Raw genomic sequence first — 26,722 nt, forward strand, 5'->3', positions numbered from 1 at the left:
CCTCTTTCATACCGCTCCTTCTTTTGTTTATTAAAAAGAATGAATGAGAAAAAAGAAAAAGCTAGCTACGCCAATGGCAGCACCCCGAAAAGTTTGACATCACCTGAAAACCTTATGATTTACTAAACTATATCTCAAAAACCGAATCCTCTGCAAAGTTTAGACCTTCAGCAAAGTTGTTCAGCAGGTTTATGACCCTCAAATGGTGGTAAGTTTTGTGCATAATTCCGCTGCTATGCGGCGCTAGTGTGCATTTAAAACGAAGTACTTTGACATGATTCTGTTTCTGTTTCTGTTTCTGTTTCTGTTTATTTATTATAGGGTCTGGGACCATTTGGGCAGGAGCACCTATTTTGGGCACTTGCTGCTGTAGCTCAGTCAATTTTCAGCCAATTGTCTTAAATTTTGGAATATGGTGAGATACGCACAGTATCTAGCCATGTACAAAATTTCATATCAATTGATTTGAATTTGACTTAGTTATAGCAGCAAGTGCCCAAAATAGGTGCTCCTGCCCAAATGGTCCCAGACCCTACGTAACATAAGACTTACATCTTTTCTCGTTACAAGCGACTATAATAGTTAACGAAGTGCGGCAATTCTTTCAGGGATGCATCATTAATTACTTTAGAAAAAGAAACAACTATACAATATAGACAAAAACAACTAGAAAATTTCTCGACACCTTTTTTTAAATGCTGCTTTACCGACTATAGTAGAAATATCTTGTGGTAATTCGTTCCAGTAGACAACTCCTCTAACGAAAAATGACCTTCCGTATTGCGTGGTAGAATATCTCGGCAAAACAAGTTGGTTCAATCTGATACTTCGAAATGGGCACAGCTTGCTGTAGAGATAATCCGGCGTTTTACTAGTGATTACCTGGTGAATGATAGTAACGGATCTAGCCTTAGAAAAAATATCAAAAGAATATCCTAACAAACTTCTGATCACCTAGAATGTTCGTATCTTCAGCAAAGTCGGTCAAAAGGTCTATGGCTATCAAATGGTGGTAAGTTTCGTGCGTAATTCCGCCGCCATGTGGCGCTAGTGTGCATTTAAAATGAAGTACTTCGGCATGGTTTATCTCATGATTCTGACCACCTAGACCTGTGTGCCGACTATATTTTGCTCGGCGGCGGCGTGAAGCCCATTTTCGGCCGGCGGCGGCTTCGTAATCGGCGTCACGCCGGTGGCAGCTTTCGGCGGCGGCGGCGTGAATCGGCGTGACCAAAATTTTACCATAATGTTACATTGGCAAAGCAAACAAGTTACCGTTACGCTCTAGAATTTATAGTCTGAACTGTTTCATTACCATTGATGACATAAACTATTACGATTGAATGGATACCTTTTTTTTCAGTCTTGTTCAGATCCGTCGTTGCGACCAGTGATTAGACCTATTGTGACATTACCCGTATCCTTAGTGTAGTTCATGTTGCATTACTCCATTGCAAATGAAGGCAATACAATATCGATTTTCCTACAGTTTTCGTTTCGTTTTCTTAGAGCATTTAAAAGCTATCAAATTTGCACTATTTACACATCAAATCACACTATTTACACTAGGCAATCTCCGAATGTTTTCAGGGAGGAATCTCAGAAGGAATTCCAGGAGGAACCTTAAAAGAAACTCCTGGAGAAACCCATAAAGAAAATTTTGGACCTATCTCTGCAAGAAGTGCTGTATAAAACCCTCAAGGAACTTCCGCAGAAATCTCTGATGGTACAAGAATCAGTCTTAGAGAGATGCCTGCAGAAACTTCTAAAGGAATCCATAATTGAAATATTCGAAGAATTTCAGAAGGAAATCCAGGAGGATTCCCTAAATGAATTCAAGAAGAAATCTTGAGGGATTTACAGCAGGAATCCCCAAAGGAATTCCAGCGGGAATTTCTAATGGAATTCGAAAAGGAATCCTATGAGCAAAGATTTCTAGGAGGAATCAACGATAAATATCCAGGAAAAATCCCGAAAGAATTTCCAGCAGGAATCCTCAAAAGAATTCTAGTGGGAGTTTCCAGGCAGGAGGAGTTCCAGGAGGAATCCCCGAAGGAATTCTGGTAAGAATCCCCGATGGAATTCTAAGAGAAATCCCCACCTGAATTCCAAAAGGAATCACCGAAGGATGTCTAGGAGGAATCTCCTAAGAAATTACAGGATAAATTTCTGCAGAAATCCCAGGAGGAGCCACCGAAAGAATTCCGGGAGAAATCTTCGAAGGAATTCCGAGCGAAACCCTCAAAGGTTTTTTAAGAGGAAACCCCGAAAGAATTCCAAGAGGAATCCCCATAGGAAGTCAGAAGCAATCCCTGAAGAAATTCAAGAAGGAATCCTCGAAGGAACTCTAGGAAGAGTCCTCGAATTCTAGAAGGAATTTCCGAAGGAATTCTTGGAGAAATAACCGATTAAATTCTAGAAGGAAACCCCGAAGAAATTCCTGGAGGAATGCTGGAGGAATTCCAGGAGAAATCTCCGAAAAAATAAAAGAGGGACCACCACAGGAATTCCGAAAGGAAACTTCAAAGTTATTCCAGGAGGAGTTACCGTGTAAATTTTAGGAGGAATCCCTGACGAAATATCAGAAGGAATACCCGAGAAAAATTTAGGAGGAAGCTTTGAAGGAAGTCCAGCAGGAATCCACGAAGGAATTCCAAGACAAATCCCCAAAGAATCTCTAAGAGGATACCCGGAAGGAATTCCCGGAGGAATCTACGACGGATTATCAAGAGGAATCCCCGAAAGAATTTCAGAAGGAATCCATGAAGGAAGCCCAGGAGGAATCCCGAAAGAAATTCTAAAAAGATTTTTCAAAGTAATTCGTGAAGGAATCATCAAAAGATGTCTAGGAGGAACCATAAAAAAATACCTAGATTAATCCTCGAAGAAATTCCATGAGGAACCCCTGGACACAGAGAACAGACGAACATGCTCGAACATAATTGCTTGGAAATCTTGTGTAAAGAAAAAATAAGCTCAGTAACGACATTGACGGTGACTTTCCAACTCAAAAACTTGTTTCGACACCATGATGGCACTTTCTGAAGAAATATTTCACTAGCGCACCTTTAAATTTTCCTACGCAGACTCTGAGCTGTATTTGCTTAATTAACAAGATGTTCATGATTATTTCACTAATCCAGCAACAAAATTTGAGAAACTCATTGATAATTAGTTTCATTATTTTCAATAAGAAACAAGTTGAACAAGAATTCAATGAATGTTTTCCAAGTAAAACCAACACATTCTCTTGGTGGAACTATACTAGGGTGCACACTTGGTGACACTAGCGCCAAAAAGTAAAACAACGGCAAATTTGTACCCCGATTCGAAATTTGACAGCGCCGCGTAATGGCAAAATTCCTAGTTATTTCAAACCAACCGTTGCAATGCTTTACACAACTGCACTTCATGAGCTTGGACGTCTGTTCTCTGTGCCCTGGATGAAATTGAAAAGGAATATTCGAAGGAATTTTAGGGGGAACCCCCAAAGGCATTTCAGGAGGAATCCTCGCAGGAATTTCAAGAGCAAATTTCGAAAAAAAAAATCCTGCGTGAATCCCAATGGAATTCCAGCAATTATCCACAAAGAAATTCCAGCAGGACTCCCCAAAAGAATTCCAGTGGGAATTTCCAAGGAAATTCGAGGAAGAATCCCCAAAGGATCTCTAGAAGGGATCAATGAAAAATATCCAGAGGGCATCTCTGAAAGAGTTCCAGAAGAAATTCGTGAGGGAATTCTTGGAGAAATCATTGAAGGAATTCCAAAAGGAATCACCCAAATGAATTCCAGAAGAAATTCTCCAAGGAATTCCACTAGGAAACCCCAAAGGAATCCTAGGTGGAATCCCCGGAGGAATTTCATGAGAAATTTGTGGAGGAATCACAACAGGAATTACAGGAGGAGTTCCCGTAGAAAATATTACAGGTGACCTCAGATATCCCTGACACTCTGGAAAACTTTCTCCCATGGCTTGTACTGCATGTATGACTCAAATGGGTAAACTCTGATATATGTGCACCCTATTGATAGATCATTCTAAATTGAAACCATATAGGGTGACAATGGGTATTATCGGCAGGTTTGTGTGGGAGTTGGCAACACGTCTACCTCGCCACATCTAATCACCTTGCTGACGACTACGACCAATCATACCTTTTGCAGTGGGCGACTGCCAACCGTATAAAACTAAAACAAAAGCGCGCCGCTGCAGCGCAGAGCATTTCCTTTATTATAATCAATCTGAACTCTGTACAGTTAACACGCGAATTATATATTTTAATCAAACGCGCCTCGTGTTCTTTTCTTCTCGGGAGAAATCCTTTTTCGGTCCGTTTTTCGTGGTGTCCGCTTCGCGTACAGTGGTTCTGCCCACAGGTAATGGGCCCAGCGTGCGAAAAAGCCGGAAAGGATTGAGAATTGTGCGTTGATTTCGGCGTGGGCTCGTCGCGAGTGAAAATCCGGTCTAGTGATTTTTCGCGCGAGTGGCAAAATGGCGGATAATGCCAAAGTTTCATTCCCGAAGTTGGGCTCGAGCAACTGGGGTTCCTGGAAACAAAGGATGGAGTGGTTGCTCGAGAAAGAAGACCTTTGGGATGTGATTAGGCTGGAAAAGCCGGAAGATGCCGACGCGGATTGGTTGATTCGTGATAGGAAGGCTCGGGCTAATATTGGGCTTTGCCTGGAAGAGAGCCAATTCAAGATCGTGCAAGTGTCGGAAAGTGCGCGGGGAATGTGGGCGGCTCTGAAAGAGCACCATGAGAGAGCGACTATGTCGACGGTAGTGTTTTACCTGACGCAATTATGTGGTGCGAACATGGACGAGAGTGACGATATGGACAAACATCTTTCGGAAATGGAAGAACTATTCGATAAGTTGGCCGCCGCGGGCCAGAACTTGGAAGAGTCGCTGAAAATCGCGATGATTTTCAAAAGTGTTCCGCAATCGTACCGAGTGCTAGTGCAAACCCTACAGTGCCGGGCTGATGCTGATTGGACGGTGGTTTCCGTCAAAACTCGGCTGTTGGATGAATTCCGGCAGCGGCAACAGCAGGGCGCATCGCTGTCGGAGAACATGAGAGCGATGAAGTTAGCCGCGGATAGCAGCAAAGAAGAGCGGCGGTGCTTTTTCTGTAAACAACCCGGTCACATGAAAGCGCAGTGCAAAAAGTGGCTTGCGAAGAACAACAGTGGTGGTTTCGGGAAAAAGCGCGGTGCGAGGGACGAAAAGCCGAAGGATGACAATCCGAGAGCGAAGCAAGCACAGGACGTAAACAGTGCGGTGTGTTTCATGGCTGGTGACTCGATGCCAACCAGCTGGGTGATTGATAGTGGCGCTACGGCGCACATGACGAGTGATCGCGCGTTTTTCCACTCGCTGCGCACAAGTGTTGACACAAAAGTGACCCTGGCCGATGGTAATAAAACGAAAGTGGACGGACTCGGTGATGGTGTTATTTTCGGTGAAGACGGGCGTGGCGGCCGAGTGGAAATTACGCTGAAGAATGTGCTGTTCGTGCCCGAGTTAGACGGCGGGTTAATATCGGTGAGCCAGCTAGCGGCGAAAGGATTCATCGTTGTGTTCGGTGCTTCGGATTGTACCATACGGAACGCCGCTGGTGAGACGGTGGTGGTCGGCGACAAGGTCGGCAGTCTCTACCGGCTGCGAGTACATCAGAGATCGCTCAAGGCTGCAGGTGAGCATAACGACCGGTGCCAGCACACGTGGCATCGTCGCGTGGGGCATCGCGACCCAGATGTCTTGCGGCGGATGGATGGAGATAACCTGGTAAGTGGCTTTAAATTATCCGATTGTGGGGTTCGCACGACGTGCGAGTGTTGCTTGAAGGGGAAACTTGCAAGGAAGCCATTTCCCCCCGTGGTTGAACGGAAAGCGAATTGGCCACTTGGATTAATCCATACGGATCCTTGCGGTCCGATGGAAACCGCAACTCCATCGGGGAACCGGTACATCATGACCTTGATAGACGACTTCAGCCGTTTCACCACCGTCTACCTGCTGAAGACCAAGGATGAAGCTGCCGGGAAAATCAAGGAGTTCGTGCGTCGCTGTGAGAATCTCTTCGGGAGGAAGCCTGTCACCATTCGGTCGGACGGAGGCGGTGAATACACCGGCCGAGAACTGCGAAAGTTTTACGAGTACGAGGGGATCAAGGCCGAGTACACTACGCCGTACACACCACAGCAGAATGGGGTGGCCGAGCGCAAGAATCGGTCACTCCAGGAGATGGCGATTTGCATGCTGGCGGATGCCAACATGGGGAAGCAGTACTGAGGCGAAGCCGTGATGGCGGCGTCGTATATCCAGAATCGTGTTCCGTCGCGGGTGATTGGAAAAACGCCGTACGAACTGTGGATGGACCGTAAGCCAGACGTGGCACACCTGAAAGTATTTGGTTGTTCGGCGTACGTTCGGGTGCCGGATGCAAGGCGCTCTAAACTGGATCACAAGGCGGTAAAACTCACTTTCGTTGGGTATTCGGAGGATCACAAGGGGTATCGTTTCCTCGATCCCTCGACGAATCGCATTACTATCAGCCGGGATGCGAAGTTTATAGAGTTGGATGACGGATCGGAGATGCAGAAGAAGCCTGCCCCGCAGGCCACAGCAGGAGATCCGGAGAACAATATTGAAGTCCCGCTGAATGTTTTGGAGGATCAGGACGACACGGTAGCAGCAAGGCCACGACGGCCGCCCTTTGAGGTGCAAGATAACGGCGAAGACAGCGGTTCCGAGATTGAAGGTTTTGTCAGCGCTGATGACAGTTCGGAGGAAGGTGGTCCAGGAAGCGACGACGGTGCAGTTGTTCAGGAGGAGCAAGAACTCCGTCGACAGGATAGGCGAACAAGGGGCGTTCTGCCAAGGAGGCTGAAGGATTTCGTTGTGAGTGTCGCTAAGAGCGCAGCGGAAGAGCCTACAGACCATCGCGAGGCGGCCGAGGTGAAAGAATGGAAGGATGCCATAGATTCCGAGATGCGGTTGCATGAAGAGAACACCACCTGGGAGCTAGTTCCGTTGCCAAACGGGAAGAAGGTGATTGGTTCTCGGTGGGTTTTCTCGCTCAAGCGGGATGAAAACGGGAACGTCATCAAATACAAGGCACGACTTGTGGCGCAGGGGTTTACCCAGCGTTTTGGGGTAGATTACCTGGATGTCTTCGCACCTGTGACGCGTCATGAAACTTTGCTGGCACTTCTGGCAGTAACCGGGAAGAACAACATGAGCCTCCAGCACTTCGACGTCCGGACAGCTTATTTACACGGGAAAGTGGAGGAAGAAATTTTCATGCGCCAGCCACCCGGATACGCAGTGGCGGGAAAGGAGGAGCTCGTGTGCCGTCTCATCAAAAGTATATATGGACTCAAGCAGGCGGCGCGATGTTGGCATCGTGCCCTCCATGCGGTGCTCACCAAGCTGGGATTCCGTCAATGCCAAGCCGATAGTTGTCTGTACGTTCGACGAGACGGGCGAATCACCATCTTCCTGCTAGTTTACGTGGATGACCTTTTGGTCGGATGCGTAGATACCGCGAAGATTGGTGAAGTATACGAAGCGCTGAAGAAGGAGCTGGACATAGTCAACCTTGGAGCGGTCAAGCATTTTCTCGGCTACGATATTCAATTCGAGGAAGGGGTCTACAGTTTGCGGCTGAAGAGCTACATAGAAGCACTGGTGAAGCGTTTCAACCTTGAGGACTGTAAGCCATCGAAGACACCAATGGAAGCAGGTTACACGAGGGCCGGAAACGACAGTAAACCGTTTACGGACATAACTTTGTACCGAAGCTTGGTCGGTGCACTACTATACGTTGCGGTCAACGCAAGACCGGACGTGGCCGTCAGTGTGTCTCTTCTCGGACGGAAAGCGAGTGCCCCGACAGATCAGGACTGGAAAGCTGCCAAGAGGATCGTGAGGTACCTTAAGGGGACCAAAGACATGAGATTGAAGTTTGGACCCGGCGATGGCGGATGGAACCTCGTCGGCTACTCGGACGCTGATTGGGCCGGTGACTTGGCGAGTCGGCGTTCCACAACGGGATACGTCTTCTTCTTCGGTGGTGGACCAATAGCCTGGGTCAGCCGCCGGCAATCCTGTGTAAGTCTGTCCTCAATGGAGGCAGAATATATCTCGCTGAGCGATGCCTGCCAAGAACTAACGTGGCTTCGAAGACTGATGGTGGACCTTGGCGAACACCAGCGAGGAGCAACGATCATGTACGAGGACAATCAAAGTTGTCTTAGTTTTGTCCAGGCGGAGCGGGCTACAAAACGCTCCAAACACATCGATACAAGGCGTCACTTTATCAAGGACTTGAGCGATCGAGGTGAGGTGAAGCTACTGTATTGTCCTTCGGAGCAAATGACAGCAGATGCGCTCACAAAACCGCTGGGCGCCACAAGATTCTGGCAATTGCTGCGACAACTAGGAGTATCGAACTGACCAGGCTCGATACACGCGTTGAGGAGGAGTGTGGGAGTTGGCAACACGTCTACCTCGCCACATCTAATCACCTTGCTGACGACTACGACCAACCATACCTTTTGCAGTGGGCGACTGCCAACCGTATAAAACTAAAACAAAAGCGCGCCGCTGCAGCGCAGAGCATTTCCTTTATTATAATCAATCTGAACTCTGTACAGTTAACACGCGAATTATATCTTTTAATCAAACGCGCCTCGTGTTCTTTTCTTCTCGGGAGAAATCCTTTTTCGGTCCGTTTTTCGTGGTGTCCGCTTCGCGTACAGTGGTTCTGCCCACAGTTTGTTCTCTTCGTCATGGGGGGTTTTTGTCAGCCAAAATGCCTGAAACTTGGCCATATAATTCAGCTTAGTTGGGAAGAATTTGAGACCAACTCTGAGTTAAATAGGTTTCAAAAAACCCCAGAGACGAAGAGAACAAAACGGCCGAGAATAGGTAATTTCCCCTATCTCAACTCCGGGGTAATCTAACCCGGTAAACGTGAACGGTTGCACAGGCAGGCATCCGTGTTTCTAAAAGAGGGGGGGGGGGTTGTTATGCAACATTGGGACGGAGTTCGGAAGGACCTTGAAATTGCATCAGAATCACAACTTCATTAGGGTACGCTTCGGTTTACGCGGAGCAGTTCTTCGGCGCGCCGTAGTTCGACACTAGTTAGTATGCGGAGCTGTGGAAACACCTATACAGGGTGCGGCAGGAAAAAATGCGAAAAGTTCAAGGCACTATTACACGCTAAATATGGGATATATATGACTATTTTTCCACGACAGTGTATCAGTCAATGTCTATATTCTAGCACAGCAAAATAAAAATAAACATATTTGATGTTTAACATGTGATAATATAAGCCTGAAAAGCGGGTATCAAAAAACTGCGCGCCCAATAGTCATTAAACAAAATGACTATAACAGTAATACAATTTGATTAAATTCGATGAACAACCAGACCAAACTGATCCAGAGCCATGTAGTTTCACATACTAGATGAAATAAGTACATTTATTTGATGATATTGTAGAGAAAATTAAAAATTTTGTTTTACCAGATACGAAATTTAGCGACCTGTGTACTTTTCTGCGGTTTGAAAATTTTGATTGTCTTCAGCTTCAGGCGCCGCCCCGTAAAGGTTAGTGACCAAAATGAATTTTTTTAAATTTACTTTTCAGAAAACTAGCCTATTAGAGATCATGGAACGTTGAAACATAGATTGGTTAACGTCAAATGGACGAAAATGAGGTTTGAAGTTGAAAAACACTTTCGCATTTTTTCCTGCCGCATACTGTAATCCTTGGAACGAATCCACACAACTAGAATTCCAGATTGGCTCCAGCAGTATCGACAACAGATCAAACACTCGGGCTGGTTCTGGATGGTCTTCAGAGCAGGCGTACTCCTAGAACGACCGCTTTCAGTTCCAATCTAGGGATCAAGACTTGTTTTCAATGGAGTCACTTTAGTCTTTGCACCGGCGAGTGCCACTTATATGCCGCTTTATGTCTCCTCCCGGAAATACGTAACGGAGGCGTATGCAGACTCGCTAGCGTCTACGAACAAGTGAAGTTGAAGGCTGTCAAGATTTGGCAGAAAACCTGGCAGAAGTTCTGTTTTATTTGTTTTAATTGCAGAAGATTAGTGTTTTCTCAAGTGTTTTATTTAGTGTTTCAAGCTAAAATTACAGTTTTTTTCCAAGACCTTGATAATTTTACATTTCGGGTTTCAAAAAAAAACCTAAAAAATAAACAACATATTATTTTACTATGTATTCATGATTCTACTTCTGTCCGCAGAACTTCCAATCCCTGTCGCACCGCTACTTCCGGATAATGGCCGTCCTGGTGCTGTGCGTCAGCGACGTAATCTATTCCGTCCGCCACTGCATGACCAAGGGCAACCTGCAGCCCCGGATAGGCGTCCCGGCGCACGTCAGCGGTGCCATCTGCGGTCTCCTGATAGGATTCCTGGTGTACCGTGGGGAAAAGGTGGTACATTTTCGGATTGGCCGATACGTGGCAGCACTGCTCCTCTCCGGTTGGGTCGTCGCCACGATCCTGTATAACGTGGAAGTGCGAGCGTAATGGTTGTGGGATGTTCAGGCGTTTTGATGTTTTGATGTACTCATGCACGGTTTTGTGTAAGTAGTTAAATTTATTTATTTATCGAGAGGGAATAACGATTCGAATGGTGGTGATCGAAGGCCAAAAATACTTAGTCAGACCTGTACCTAAGATGCAATTTCGATGAAAATGATAGTCATGTATACACGATTAAAATTATTTGAAAGCTTTATTCAACTGGTTTTGAGTCGTTTTACTTAGCAGGTAGTTATAACTTAGACTTAAGCAGGCTAAAAATCTTAAAAAGAAAGTATCCCTTAATTGATGCGAACTCGGAATTGATTAGTTTGTGTAGCACCCGTAAGGAAGCTTGTTCTCTATTCCAGAGTCACTGCTGGATGAGAACAGCTTTCAGGAGCTTTTTATGGTTTATGTAAGAGTTTTGAGACACTGTCTTGATTGTTATACTACTTGATCCATTCCCTAATTTTGATTTTGCAAAGTATAAATTTACATGGCGTTTGTTTTTTCGACGGAAATGATTTCAATCTCGTTCGATTGGGCATAAATGAGCAAATCGAATAAAACTGCGACAGTTAAATGTTCAAAATCTTGCTATTATCTCCGTTTACTACACAGGATTAGGGTAGGCCATCGTGGTTATTTCCTTTTTGATACAACAATGCCCCACCCTAATGTACTATAATGTCTTGATTCAAAACGAACCACCTCGTCAATAATTTCTTATCCTAACACTTACGAAAGCTACATTATAGTATTATCATAAACTAAGTACGGTTATTGTGTCACATTCGCTCGGTTTCAGACAATTCGAATCTCCTATCGATGATCTACATTCGTTGAGATTGGCGGAATTACTTAATACACTACCATAATATCACGATAATCACAGGAACACACTCACACATGCTCACACCGCAACATATACTCTCGCTAACATTCGATCATTCAGCAGTTCAGTGGCGTACAGTGCACTCCCACTTCGGTACATTTACACTCCAGACACGGTCCGGACAGCTCGGAGATTATCCTACCGACCCTGTACATTCGTCCGTAGATATTACACCCCGCTAGCTTCAGGATCCCAACCGTATCCTTCAGGCTGTACACCTTCGACTTCATGGTGATCTCCGCCGTGCCCTCGGAGTGATGCTGCTTCAGCTTGTTGATGTCCACCGGATTGACCACGTAGGTCTCCGAGTTGGGTATCGTGTTCGGAGGTCCATCCGATATCACCTGGTAGTGTTCCACGTCCGGATCGAACCCGTACCGATCGATGTCGTTCTTCAGTTCGGCGCCGTCCTGCGTTCCGCTGCCACTTGGGGAGTGGAAGTTCGGATTCAGGAACGGGAGATCCATCAGCGAGGGCCGATACAGATCCTTGGTTCCGTTCTGGCCGTCTTCGATCTTGAGCGTTACCGTACCGTCATGTTGTTCATCGTCTTCCTCGTGATGCTGCACCTCTCCAAGAGATCCCTCGATACTCGTTGGAGGACTGTAAACGCTTCCCAGATGCGCCGGAATAGTCTTGAACGGAGGAACTCCATCGATCAACGCTGGTGTCGTGGACGTAGTATTCCTGACTCCATTATCTTGGTAAGGCTCCTCTTCCCTGAATAGGTAGTTCAATACATTCTCCAGACTGAACATACCATTCGGTTCCGGTTCCGTGGAATTTCTCACCATCTGAGTTGTTTCCATTTCAACCGGTACCACCGTGTAGTCCATACCACCACGCAGCGGAAGCGCCGAAGCACCCTCGATACTCGATACCATGTCAACTTCCTCAACCGAATTTCCCATCGTCGACAGATAGTTTGCATCCGTCGTGATCGAGATGATTTGCTTGTCGTACTCGGCACTATCGTCAACGGTATCCGTATCTAGCAGGTCATCCAACGAGGAATGGTTGTTTTTGGCAACCGAGTGGTACACGGAGAAGAGCTTTTCTTTATCCTCGATGAGGCTCATCAACGGTGGTGCCGGCTCCGGTCGGATGACGTCTATGAATGGGTTAGCGATGGTCGCTGAATAGAGAAAAATGGAAGGAAACGACAAGTTAGATGTACGTATTTGAAAGACTACAATGTGTTGTTGAGAGGCCGAATGCTAGAAGTTGATACCCAGCTCAATACCACTGCTGAAGCTCAGAAAAAGCATGGATCTAAAGGATATGCGGTGATTTTATGCAACACTCAATGATGCGTGACACAAAACTGCGTCAGGAAGGAAATTCTGAATTGAAAGATCTGGATCCCGTAGGGAAAAATTATCCCAGGGATTACGCTACCAAATATGTGGACTTACCTCCAAATGTGGAAGCAGTGGTGTTGATTGCTATCTTCGCAGCGTACTCTTCGGTCGTCTTATCAGTCGGGAACGCAGTTGTCACGTACGGTTCATAGTAGAAGTCCTCCTTGATGTGATCCTTTGGAAGGAATCCACCTGAAAGCAATCATACAGGAACGATTACACATCGGGAAATCTTTCAAACTCCTCCAACATACCTTCAGTTTTCGTCGGTGGCGAGAATCCACTGCTGCCGGCAACCGATTTCTCTTCCATCCGGAACAGCGGATGCTCCGTACTAACAACGTCCATTTTCGCGTTATAAACAACCGGTTCGTATTTTTCCTTGTGATTTGGATAGTACACGTTCTTCTCCGGATAGCCAACGCCGTACTTGTCGTACACGGGAACGTACGTCCCCTCCTGCGGCACCTCGTACTTCGTGGGGATGAACTTCTTCAGCTCGTTCTTGAAGTGTTCCTTCTTGGCGTGCAGTTCGTACTTGGCCAGCGCATCCGTATCGTACTCGTAGTCCGTGTCGGCAATGGTGTCGTACTTGTCCCGGATGATCTTCGTGTTGTAGTGGTTACTCTTGCCGTCCAGGTCGTAGCCTTCCGTTAGGGCCGGGTAGCTGCTCAACGACTGATCGTAGCTGTAGTCGTATTTCGGAGGTTTGAATGGCATTCCGGGGTGGATTTCATGATCGTGAGGCACACCGTACGGCTCGTAGCTTTCGGTGATGATTGGGTAGTTGGTTGGATTGGGTTTGTAGAAGTCGTATGGAGCGGCAAGTGGAATTGGAGCCTCGTTTTTCTTAACCGCGTCAGCCGGCAGGAAGGGGATGATTTTGAGGTTTGGTAGACTGGGTGGAAGAGTAGGTTCACTGTAGTCTAGGTCGATGTCAGATTCGAGGATCGACGGTATACTGCTGGGACGATGGAACTCGCCGATCGGAATTGGTTTTGGAGTTACAGGCCGGTATTCCGTTTTGTTTTTGGTATTCTGTTTGGATTCATTTCTCGTTGAATCGAAAATGTTGGAGAGTTCTGTTAGTAATACTGACAGCAGATTGTTCTCCTTCGTTACAAGGGGCTTAGTTGTGTTCTTCTGAGAAGGCGTCTTGATCTTCTGAGTTGTCGTAGTCACTGATACTTCTGTCGTGGTTTGGACATCATGTTCCGTAATCGGAAGGTCGGTTTCACTCTCACTCTTGAACTCCATCTTATCATCATCAATAAAAGTGGTCGGCGCTACGGTAGATGTTACTTCAAAAGAACCCACTGTAGTTCCCACATCGTCTTCTTCACTTTGTTCGGTCGTGGTTCCCTCATTGGACGACTCAGTCGTCAACATATCTTCAACCAGCATTTCATCGCCCTTGTAATCCACCGTCGACTCATCACTTGAATCCGTCTCATCATTTACTGCACCAGATGTTGTTGATTCTTGGGAAGTTCCTTCCGTCGTGACCTCACTTCGTTCCGTCGACACTTCTTCGGTTGAAGACGGCACCGTTGTGGAAACAACCACCGCAGGAAGCACCGTGGTAGGAATCTTCTCTACCTCAAACCCAACGAACTTGTTGTTCGGTCGTTTAGTGGCAATCGTTGTAGTCGCAGGAATCGGTTCGACCTTCTCGATTTTCGCATTCAGGGAACTGATGATAGACTCCACGGCTGAACTGGTGACCGAATCGTCTATTTTGATAACGACGTCGATTGGGGCGTTCGTTGTGGTGCTTTCCGTCACTACCGATTCTTCCGAAGAAGATCGTTCCGCGCTTTCAGTTGTCGAAGAGATGGTTTCCGTTTCCACGCTCTTGGCCGTTGATGTCTCCGCGCTATCAATGTCGTCATCACCATATTCTTCAGATGATTCAAGATCCGTGAGGGAATTCGACACGTCAGTTGGATTTTCCTTGAGGAGGGAATCTGACTCTAAGTCCTGAAATTCTGGCTCCGCTTTGGTTAGATCGATATCTAGCGGAATCGTAAGGTTAACTTTCTGTTGGAGGGGAAGCGTAGTTGTTTCCAATATGGGAAGAACTGTCGTTGTGACTGTACTTGAAGATGTAGTTGTAGATGGTACCTGCGTTGTCGTTGTAGTGGTCGGAAGTGGAGTTGTTGTCGGAGTCGTTGATGGAGTCTTCGTTGTCGTTACAGTTGTTTTAGTTGTTGTAGTTGATGGAGTTTCCGTAGTTGTGGTTGTGGTCGTTCTCGCTGTAGTAGTAGATGGTTCAGTTCTCGCAGTAGTAGATGGTACAGTTCTTGTAGTAGTAGATGGTACCGTTCTCGCAGTAGTAGATGGTACAGTTCTCGTAGTAGTAGTGGGTACCATTCTCGTAGTAGTAGATGGTAAAGTTGTTGTAGTGGGTATAGCTGTAGTAGACGGTGCAGTCGTAGTCGTGGAGGTCGATGATACAGTTGTGGTTGAGGGAGTTGTCGTACTTGTAGTTGTCTGTGTCTTGGTAGTAGTTGGTGCGGGTTTAAGTGTAGTGCTAACTCGCCGAATCGGTGGAGAGGTCACTCTCACCGGGAAGTTGAAGTCGGGTTTCTCGATGTAAACCGTTTGAGGCTCTCGAACTATCTCAACTCGTACTGTGTGTACTTCAGTTATGCTCTCCGTAGTGGAACTAATCTCTGGTGCAGTTGAGGCCGGAGTTGTTTCCAACAGATCATCAGCGTTGCTGTCGATGAACTCCAGACCTGCTTTCAGGAAGTCGAAGAAACTCTTCTCAGATGTTGAGCTCACTGGTGGTGCCTCGGTAACTATCAGTTCTGTTGCATTTTTCGCCTCTGGTTTCGGCTCATCCGGATCTGGCCCAAACAGGATGGAAAAGAAATCGAACGACTCTTCTTCCTCTTCAATCTTTCGTGAGCTCTGTCGCTTCTGGTCACCGATTTCTGAAACGAGCGTAGAGTTATCAACAGAACCACGGAATACTCGAGATCCGGCCTTTAACTTACTACAATCGTACCGCACTGCACAGCATTCTCCTCGTGGAACACGTGGCGTACAACCCTTGATGGCCGGAGCACACTTCTTCGGGGTACACTTCTGTTCTCCTCTGATGCAGAAGCAAACCTGACAAGGATCCGGACTGCTTATCCTTTCTCCTTCAGGATATAACTTCCCATCAACCGAACATCCAGTGCTCTTGAAACCCTTACGCTCGACCGTTCGCAGATAGTGACGATTGTTGATTCTTCTGATTTGATTGGGCGATTCTGTAGATACAACCTCCTTCACAGGTATCTTCCCGGTACAGTCATACCGAATGGGACAGCACGCCGAATCTATGAAAATCGGCGCACAACGAGGATTCGGCAAGGCACATTTGGGTTTGACACACTTCTGCCGCCCGTTGATACAGTAGCAGTAGGAGCACAGCGAGGACGATGTCATTGCTGAACCAGATTTGTACACGGTTCCGTTGACGATGCACGCTGAAAGAAAGTCAAACAAAATAGGAGTAATTACAGTAGGCGACATTCCCAGCCCGACCCAACTAATACGGTACCTCCGGTTTCCTCCACGTCTTCATCGTCAGACCTACGGAGGTAGGAATTGGGATTGGAAAGTCGCTCTTCGGCTTCCTTCTCGTAGTAGTCCAGGAAGTGAATTTTCTTACGATCACCGCTGTTTTTGGACGTTAGATGAAGTTTGGAACACTGCAGATAGGGACAGCAGGCACCGCTCTTGTGCACCAAGATGCAACCACGTGGTGGTGGAATGGGTTGTTCTGAAATTGGGAACAATAGTTAGCCAATTGGAATAGAAATCGTGAACTCCATCATGCTGGCAGCGGATGATCTAGATCATCCAAATACAACTTGGATTGCAAACTTTAAGATCTACAGGGTTAACCAATGAATCGATTCATAACAATGGAATACGCGAGAATCGTCAAGCAGTGCAGGATGAAGAAATGAGATTGACACATTTTTGGCAGGAGAACTTCAAGAGAAGTTCAAAGGAGATCTCCAAAAGGAGCTCCAAATGTATTCGAAGTTCCATGAGGAGTAACAAGGATAACTCGAAGACCACTTTATCAAAAAGACTTGCAGCACTGTCGAAGATCGGGAGTAACTATTACCAGCGCCACCACAGATGAAGATGGAACATTTTATGATAGTGTGTGTAAATCTTCATACTCGCACCAATACACTCTTACATTTTTATACAAAGGTACCACCTTAACTCAACAGGTGGCAATGCCGTCGGTGACGCTTGCCGTTAGTATGGGAAAATATCAGAGTTGCATGTCTTCTTGATGAAGTAGTCTTCGGATAATTCCAAGAAGAGTTCCATAAGCGATATTAAAAGAAGTTGCTAAGTCTACTCCGAAGAAAGCGCGGAGGAGATCTCCAAGAGGAGTTCCTAGAAGTAATTGTAGAGGAGTTCCGAAAACAACTCACAGAAAGTTTTCTAAGTCAACTCCAAGAGGAGTTGTAAGCGGAACTTTAAAAGTAGTTTGAAAAGAAGCTTCAAGCGTAAATCCTAGGGAAGCCAACTTCAAGTGGAGTTCTGAGGAGATCTGCAAGAGGATCTTCCAAGGGGTACTCGTAGTTCCAAGAGGACCTTCAATACGAGTTCTAAGAGGAACTTCCAGAGGAGTTCCAATGACAACTCCTGGAGCAGTTCTAAAGGGAAATTTAAAAGGAGTTCCAAGAGGAACCCATAGAGAAGTTCCAAGGACATCTCCAGGAGCAGTTCCAAGAGGGCCTTCAAGAGAAGTTTCAAGTGCAACTTCAAGAAGAGTTCAAATGGCAACTCCAAGAGGAGTACCAAAGAAAACTTTAAGAGGAGTTCCAAATGGAACACCAAGAAAATTTCCAAGCGTAACACAAAAAAAAGTTTCAAGGTCAAATTCAAAGGGAAATGAGGAGTTCAAGGGGCACCAGAAAGGAAATTTTAAGAGAATTTTCAAGAGAAGTTTCAAGATCAACTCCAAGAGGAGTTTCTATGGCAACTCCAAGAGATGTTTCAAAGTTAACTCCAAGAGCAGTTCCACGGGGAACTTTGAGAGGAGCTCAAAGATGAACTCCAAGAAAAGTTCCATTTGCAACTCCAAGGGGATTTCCAATAGAATTTCCAAAAGGTTTTCCAAGAAATACTTGGACCTTCAAGTGGAGTTCCAAGGGCAACTTCAAGAGGAGTTACAATGGTGATTCCAAGAGATGTTCTGAAGTAAATTCTAAGAGAAACTCCCAGGTCAACTCCAAAAGAAGTTCCAAGGGTAACTCCAAGAAAAATTCCAATGTCAACTCCAAAGGGAGTTCCTAAGAGATCTCATCACCGAGAGGAGTTCCAAGAGAACCTTATGGAACTTCATAGAGGAACTCCAACAGAACAGATTCCAAGAAGATCTCCAAGAGAAGTTTCACGGGGTACTCGAAGAAGAGCTCCAAGAGAAATTTCAAGAGGAGTTGCAATGTTAACTCCAAGAGATTTTTTCAAGTCAACTCCAAGAGGAGTTTAAAGGGAACTTTAAAAGGAGTTCGTAAAAGAAGCTTCAAGGAAACTTTAATATCTAAGAGTTCCAAAAAAAAAGAGTTTCAAGAGAAACCAGAACAAAAGTTGCAAGAAAAATTCCAAGATAAGTTCTGAGGGCAACTCCAAGAGAAGTTTCAAAGTCAACTCCAAGAGCAGTTCTATGGAGAATTTTGAGAGGCATTTCAAAAAGAACTCTAAGAAAAGTTCCAAGGTCTTCACCAAAGGAAGTTCTAAGGGCAACTCCTAGAGTAGATCCAAATTAGATCTCTAAAAGTAATTCAAGGGGTATTTGGACCTTCAAGAGGGGTTCCAATGACAACTTTAAGAGGAGTTCAAAAGTCAATTCCAGAAGGAGTTCCGAGGGCACTCAAAAACGAAGATACAATTTCAACTCTAAAGACATTGCCGGGTCCCGTGTTGCAGTGGCCACGCCGTTACGCGTTCGCTTTATAAGCGGATTGTCATGGGTTCGATTTCCAGCAACGGCACTTGCCTTTTTTTTTGTCAGTAATTCATGCTTGCCTAGATCAGCTGGCACTGGCCCTCTTCTGTGCCCATAGCTCAAACGGATAGGATACTCATGATGGCTCCTCAATCGGACTGGAAATGGTGCAATAGCCACACATCAACATCATCATGCTTATCCTTCTATCATGGACAGAGTGAAAATAAAAGCAGCACAAGGCAACCAGCTCGCTATAGTATAATAGCATACATTTAGGCGCTGTACAACGTGTGAGTGCAGCTGTCAGTTGCATTCGCTCACGTATTGCCCTAATGGACAATAAAGCGAGCTGTATAAATATAGGGTTAAGCGGTTAAGAATGAAAGAAAACTCCAAATGCAGTTCCAGGGAGATATCCAAGAGAAGTTCCAAGAGACAATCGAAAAGAATTTCCGAGAATCTTGAAGAGAAGATCCAATGGCAACTTCAAACTTCAAGAGAAGATGGCAACTTTCAAAGTAAACTTTCAAGAAATTTCAAGTGGAACTTTAAGAAGAGTTCCAAAAGGAGATCCTATAGGAACTCCATGGGCAACTCAAATGGAAGCTTCATGGCCTGGCCAAGAGAAGTTTCAATGGATACTCGAAGAGGGACTGCAAGAGAATTTTCAAGGGGTGTGCCATGGGCAATTCCAAGACGAGTTTCAATGGCAACTCCAAGAAAATTTTCTAAGATAACTCCATGGGGAGTTTCAAGGTGAGCTTTAATATGGATTCCAAGAAGAACTCCGACAAGAGTTTGGAGAGGAGCCAGAAGATAAGTTCCAAGAAGAATTCCAAGTGAAATTCGAGGGGTAAGTTCAAAAGAAACAGCAAGACCAACTCCAGGAGATGTTCCAAGAAAATCTCTAAGAACAATTTCAGGGAGTACTCGAAGAGAGGTTCTTAGTAGCCTTCCAAGAGAAGTTCCAAGGTCAACTCTAAGGCGAATATCACAGGGATTTTAAGAACAGTTCCAAGACAAATTCAAATAAAAGTTCAAAGAAAAACTAGAAGAGAAGTTACAATGGAAACTTAAAGGGAGTTCCATTTTTAACGCTATGAATAGTTCCAATGGGAACTCCACCAGAATTTCCAAGCGAAACTTCAAGTGTTGCAAAGTTGCAAAGAAAACTCTTAGAAGAGTTCTCAAGAAAACACCACGAGAAATCTTAATGGGAAATTCTAGAGAAATTTCAACACGATTTCTTAGAAGAGTTTTGAGAGAAGCACCAAAGTTACTCCAATAGGAAATCCAAGAGGTGGATATAAATAAACTTTAAGAAGAGTTTTAAGGTAATTTCCGAAGATTTGTTCTACGAATCTATACGGGTTCATTTGAAACTCATTAATATTTGATTGATGATCTATTACGCTTGTAGGTCTAAAAGACTTTACTTCAAAGAGTTGTTGAGACGTCTGAAATGTCCATAGACTTCATTATACCTACAGTACAGTTTAGATCATGGGTACATCTTTGGTTTTTGGGCATTAGGGCACTATACTCACAACCTCTGTATTAGTAATCCTACATTATGTAGAGAATTTCTACTCTGTATAGGGGAATTCAGGTATTTTGGACAGACCGTTACGCGTATATATTTTGGACATTTACGGCAAAATCAAATGGAAATGTCCAAATTATATACGCGTAACGGTCTGACCAAATTATCTCAATCACCCTAAATTGCCGGTTACGCATGTAAATAGATCTGGAGCCTTATACTCCTAGGGGCCGTTCATAAACCACGTAGACTTTTTGGGGGGAGGGGGGGGGGGTGCTAACCAAAGTTTTTAAAATTTTTGTATGGGCAAAAGTCTTACGAGGTGGGAGGGGGTCTAAGATGGTCAAATTTTGGTCTACGTGGTTTATGAACAGTCCCCAAGTAGTTATTACAAACTTTCTCACTTCCAGTGTACAGTGTACCCTAAAGTCTGCCGATAATTCCCATGCGTTTAGTGTGTGTTGCCCACATGCCACTTACCCTAGTCGCCGCCGAAAGCGCCTACCGATAGGCAACCCCGACCACATCGACACTACTTACCCGGGCACACTTTGAGCGCGCAGATTAGCGTTTTGCTCTGGCACTTGCACATCAGACACGGTTCCTTCGTGGGAACTATCGACCCCTCCATGAAGTGGGTCCCGTTGTAGTAGCAACTGTTGGTTTCTGCAAAAAGACAATAAAACAAAACGACCGCAATCAGTTTAACAAGTGGTAATAAACAATCAATCGAATATGATTTTGAATTCGTGGGTCTTCATAATTGGCACACGGCGCAATGAAATTGCGGCTCTGCGCGCGAAGGGTCAAGAATGCCCCCTTGAGGGGGCTTATTTTCTTAGACGTGACGTATAATTCATTGTCGCACGACACGCCGATTACGGCAGGAAAAAAGCGATCAATCGTTCCGACTCAATGAGTGGATGGATGAATGGATGGATGGATGGCTCGTACATAGATAGGACAGTGACAAGAAAAGCATATTGAAAAAAGACAACGATCACGATCAACGACCGCAGGTAAGATGTGTAGGTTCGTCATAAATATTGGACCCCTATTACAGGCTGTCATTTCTGACCCACTGACATAGTTCGTTCGGAAGGTAGGTACTTTACACGGAGCAATGGAACAATCACGCTGGTCATAGGGGCACTAAATCATGAGTGCCCACCACTTGTACCAAGGGTTCACAACCTCTGTTCCGTCGGTACTTGTATGAAGAAGATTCATCTTAGGAGAGAGCTTCCTTCCATCATTTTATCTGCCAAGTGATTCGTCATAGATAAGAATAATGCATGATAAAGTACAACGATCGTCACGTATTAAGATTTTTAACAGTAGGCATACGAGGAATGAGAAAAAATGATGTTGAACGTGTTGCACTAGAGCGACTCAGTATGCCATCTGCACTTTCCACGCCTTCTAGCATCAACTAAATTTGATGTTTACATCACCTTTATTATTATTAGGCTGAAAAAGGCGGATCAGAAAGTATTCAATGTATCCCATTGAGGTCTTCAGTTTCTTCCCAGCAAGTCATTCTTTACCTCATTGCTGAACTGACCGGGCTACGACCAACCATATGGAAGATCGGGTAACTAAAAAGTATTGCCAGACAAGGCATTACGATAAGCACCGCCTATCACCGATTGCTTGAGAGTTCGTGGGGCCATATCAGACTGGATTCACTGAACGCGCTGCAACGGACCAGATGTTCGCCATTCGCCAGGTGTTGCAGAAATGCCGCGAATACAACGTAGCCACACATCACTTGTTCATCGATTTTAAATCGGCATTATTATACAATCGATCGAGACCAGCTATGGTAGATTATACACGAATACTAATTCTCGGATAAACTGATACGGTTGACCAAGGCGACGATGGATCGAGTGATGTGCGTAGTTCGAGTATCAGGGACACTCTCGAGTCCCTTCGATTCTCACAGAGGGTTACGGCAAGGAGATGGTCTTTCGTGCCTGGCTTACCTTAGCTACACTGTGGTGCATAATTGATCGGGCAAACGCCGATTTTCATACAAAATGGACAAGTTTGAGATGCTGTAACTTTGGTTTGCGTTGATGGATTGAGCTCAATTTTTGACACGGAACTACTCATATGTTGAATTTTACGTTAGCAGTGGCCCTACCAACGGAAGAGCAGCTTGGCGCAGCTACACTTGAAGATGGCTGGAGGGACATCCGATCCGCCATAGGTAGTACCTCGGCTACAGCACTAGGCTTCGCGACTCCGAATCACAGAAACGACTGGTACGACGGCGAATGTGAACAGTTGAAAAACGAGAAGAATGCAGCATGGGCGAGAATGCTGCAACACCGTACGAGAGCGAATGAGGCACGTTACAAATAGGCGCGGAACAGGCAGAACTCAGTCTTCCGGATGAAGAAGTGCCAGCAGGAAGAACGAGATCGCGAAGCGATGGAAGAACTGTACCGCGCTAAGGACACACGAAAGTTCTACGAGAAGCTGAACTGCTCGCGCAGAGGCTTTGTGCCACAAGCCGACATGTGCCGAGATAATCACGGGAATATTCTCACGAGCGAGCGTGAGGTGGTCGAGAGGTGGCGGCAGCATTACGATGAGCACCTCAATGGCGAAGTTGCAAGTACCAAAGGTGGCGTGGTAACAGATCTAGGAGTATGTACACAGGACGAAAGACTTCCGGCCCCTGACCTTCAAGAGATTGAGGAGGAGGTTGGCCGGTTGAAAAACAACAAAGCCGCTGGAGTAGATCAACTACCAAGCGAGCTTCTAAAATACGGTGGAGAAGCACTGGTGAGAGCACTACACTGGGTCATTACCAAGATTTGGGAGGAGGAAGTATTACCGGAGGAATGGATGGAAGGTATCGTGTGTCCCATCTACAAAAAGGGCGACAAGTTGGATTGCGGGAACTACCGCGCGATCACACTACTGAGCGCTGCCTACAAGATACTCTCCCAAATTTTATGCCGCCGTCTATCACCGATTGCAACAGAGTTCGTGGGGCAATATCAGGCTGGATTTATGGGTGAACGCGCTACAACGGACCAGAGGTTCGCCATCCGCCAGGTGTTGCAGAAATGCCGCGAATACAACGTGCCCACACATCACTTGTTCATCGATTTCAAATCGGCGTATGATACAATCGATCGAGAACAGCTATGGCAGGTTATGCACGAATACGGATTCCCGGATAAACTGATACGGTTGATCAAGGCGACGATGGATCGAGTGATGTGCGTAGTTCGAGTATCAGGGACACTCTCGAGTCCCTTCGAATCTCGCAGAGGGTTACGGCAAGGTGATGGTCTTTCGTGCTTGCTGTTCAACATTGCTTTGGAGGGTGTAATAAGAAGAGCGGGGATAAACACGAGTGGGACGATTTTCACGAAGTCCGTTCAGCTGCTTGGTTTCGCCGATGATATTGATATTATTGCTCGTAAATTTGAGACGATGGCGGAAACGTACATCCGACTAAAGAGCGAAGCCAGGCGAATCGGATTAGTCATTAATGTGTCGAAGACAAAGTACATGATGGCAAAGGGCTCCAGGGAGGAATCACCGCGCCCGCCCCCCCCCCGAATTCATATCGACGGTGATGAAATCGAGGCGGTTGAAGAATTCGTGTACTTGGGCTCACTGGTGACCGACGACAACGACACCAGCAGAGAAATTCAGAGGCGCATTGTGGCAGGAAATCGTGCCTACTTTGGACTCCGCAGAACTCTACGATCGAATAAAGTTCGCCGTAACACGAAGTTAACCATCTACAAAACGTTGATTAGACCGGACGTCCTCTACGGGCACGAAACATGGACCCTACGTGCAGAGGACCAACGTGCCCTTAGAGTTTTCGAACGGAAGGTGTTGCATACCATCTACGGCGGAGTGCAGATGGAAGACGGGACTTGGAGAAGGCGAATGAACCACGAGCTGCATCAGCTGCTGGGAGAACCAACCATCGTCCATACCGCGAAAATTGGGAGGCTACGGTGGGCGGGTCACGTCATCAGGATGTCGGATAGCAACCCGACTAAAATGGTTCTCGAGAGTTATCCGACCGGTACAAGAAGACGTGGAGCGCAGCGAGCTAGGTGGGTCGACCAAGTGGAGGACGATCTGCGGACCCTACGCAGAGTGCGGAACTGAAGACAAACAGCCATGGACCGAGTGGAATGGAGGCGGCTACTATGTACAGCAGAGGCCACCCCGGCCTTAGCCTGACCGGTAAAGGTAAGTAAGCTGAATTTTACGTACTAGTGTACTAGTCTACGTATACCAAGTACAAAATGTTTTCGTTCTCTCAGGTTTGGGCGTGGCAAGGCGTTCAAAATGTGCAAAAGTGATCGGACAGCGGCACGCGTGTAAATCAAAAGGAGGCCCACTAGGCAGTGGTTAAGGCTATGGATCGCCAATCCGGAGACCAGAGCGTAAATGATTAATCATAAATTTAATCATGATTAATGATTAATGATTAAGATTAATCAAAAATCATCAATCATAATCACAAAAAAAATATCGTTTAATCATTAATCATTAATCTTAATCACGTTGCTTTCGCAATTTAATCATTAATCAGTAAGGCCGGAACAAATCTCATTTTCTTCTTTTGTCACTTTACTCGTTGACTCATCAAGGGGGTGGATAATAAATAATAAATGTATTTGTTGAACAAATACCCAAACAATTAGGCAAAATTGTAAAACTCATCGAATTTGTTAAGAAATTTTCTCGACAACTCTAATTTCAGTTCAAAATTTTTAAATTTTTGTATAATTTTTTGTGTCCCCCCTCAAAATGTTGAATTCCGGCCAAAATTTTCCGAGGGGGGGGTGACATTAGAGAAAATCGAAATTTGTGTCAGCCTAATCATAATCATAAGAAATTTTCTTAATCAATCATTGATCATTCATCATAAAAAAATGATTCACCATATAATATATGTCATCCAATTTGAAATAGTTTAAATGCTGTTCTAAATACTACAACCTCTTTTATGCAGGTTATTTCTATGAAATTTCAGTTTATGCGTCTTTTTTATGCCCTGCAATATTGTGTATAAAAAAATGTAATATTGACGGTAACTATAGCAACGGCGGCTAGAGGGCGTTTATAGGGACGAGCAAAGGTTGATTGCAGGGGATTAAAAGGGGTTTCAGCGGGGTACCAGGAGATAACAGGAGTGCTTCAAGGAGGTACCAGGAGATCTCAGGAGCGTTTAAGGCATTTTTACACACTACGAAAAAATCAAAATTACTCGTGACGTAAATTTACTGTACAGAACGTAAACAGTTTAATGACGTAAATTTACAGGTCTTTTGATTTAATTATACGTCATTCTTGTAAAATTGAGTTCAAGGTGACGTAAACAATTTGGGAATCGTGAGTCATTACGTTTCATATGACGAAAAATCCAGTTTGATGTGACGGAAAATTACGTCATTTGGGCGTTCAAATTTACGTCATATGTGCCGCTTTTATATGTGCATCCAAAGTGACGCAAATTTACATGAATTTTTCTAAGTGTGTAGCGTCCCCTCAGGGGCATCAGGGATTCAGGGAGGTCTCAGGAGTGCTTCAGATGGCCTTAGAGAGATCTAGGGGAGTTCTGACGGGTCTCAGGGCCATTTCTGGGGCATTCCATGGGGAACCACAGCGCACCAGAAGGTCTTAGGGGCATTTGAAGGGGGACTCAAAGGGTTGGAATGGGTATCACGGGTGTTTCGACGGATTCAGGGGGTTTCTGGGGATACCTTGAGGTAAAGGTCATTTTAGGGGGTTCTAGGGGCTTTTAGGGGGTCGCAGGGGCCTAAAACGCGGTCTTAGAGGCGTTTCAGGAGATCCAAAGGGGTTTCAGGGGAGCACCTGGAGGTCACGCTGGGGTTATTGATATTTGGAGCAGGTCTTAGGGGCGTTTCCAGGATCATTTCAGGAAATATCAGAGGACTTTCGACGGGTTTCAGAGGTGGTTTCAAGGGGATTTCGGAGGCAATTCAGGGAGTTTCGGAGATTTTGCGATGGGTTCCAAAGGCATTACGCAGGCGCTATCGGGGGTTCCGGAGTGTCTCAGGTGCGTTACATAAGGCTGACGGGGTTTTCAGGGCATTTCAGGAAATTTCAGATTATTTTTTTTGCGAGTTTAGGAGGCGTGGAGTTCATGGACGTTTTAGGTGCTTCGGGGGTTTCTGATGCGTTACATGGAATCTGAGGGGATTTTGTGGGATTTCTGATTATTTTTGACGAGTTTTAGAGTCGTTACGTAGGCGTTTTTGGAGCTTTCGGGCGGTCTCAGGTGAATTACGTGGGGTCCGCGGGGGTTTCAGGCGGATTTGAAAGGCGTTTCATACAGTTTTAGAGGATTTTCAGATACC

At 45.5% G+C, this 26,722-nt stretch overlaps 2 protein-coding genes across 4 annotated transcripts in view; one reads left to right on the top strand and one right to left on the bottom strand.

Annotated features, from left to right (window-relative positions):
- LOC109429576 (protein rhomboid) overlaps positions 1–10,786 on the top strand; it is a 102,228-nt gene extending 91,442 nt beyond the window's left edge. For both annotated transcript variants that reach the window (XM_029864071.2, XM_062849274.1), the window contains exon 6: positions 10,288–10,786. In XM_029864071.2, coding sequence (XP_029719931.2) covers positions 10,288–10,575 — 288 coding nt within the window. In that variant the 3' untranslated portion in view covers positions 10,576–10,786. The remainder of the gene's footprint in view (positions 1–10,287) is intronic.
- Positions 10,787–10,930: 144 nt separating this feature from the next.
- Positions 10,931–26,722, bottom strand: part of LOC109429575 (uncharacterized) — a 174,633-nt gene continuing 158,841 nt past the window's right edge. The window contains exons 2-7 of one of the 2 annotated variants that reach the window (XM_029864069.2): positions 20,889–21,014; positions 16,385–16,606; positions 15,831–16,310; positions 13,083–15,767; positions 12,883–13,020; positions 10,931–12,602 (exon numbers count right to left, since the gene is read on the bottom strand). In XM_029864069.2, the coding sequence (XP_029719929.2) occupies positions 11,524–12,602; positions 12,883–13,020; positions 13,083–15,767; positions 15,831–16,310; positions 16,385–16,606; positions 20,889–21,014 (4,730 nt within the window). In that variant the 3' untranslated portion in view covers positions 10,931–11,523. Of the gene's footprint in view, positions 12,603–12,882; positions 13,021–13,082; positions 16,311–16,384; positions 16,607–20,888; positions 21,015–26,722 lie in introns of both variants that reach the window. The other variant, XM_029864068.2, reaches the window with a different exon arrangement.

Source organism: Aedes albopictus, chromosome 2, assembly GCF_035046485.1.
Source record: "Aedes albopictus strain Foshan chromosome 2, AalbF5, whole genome shotgun sequence".
Classification (NCBI taxonomy): domain Eukaryota; kingdom Metazoa; phylum Arthropoda; class Insecta; order Diptera; family Culicidae; genus Aedes; species Aedes albopictus.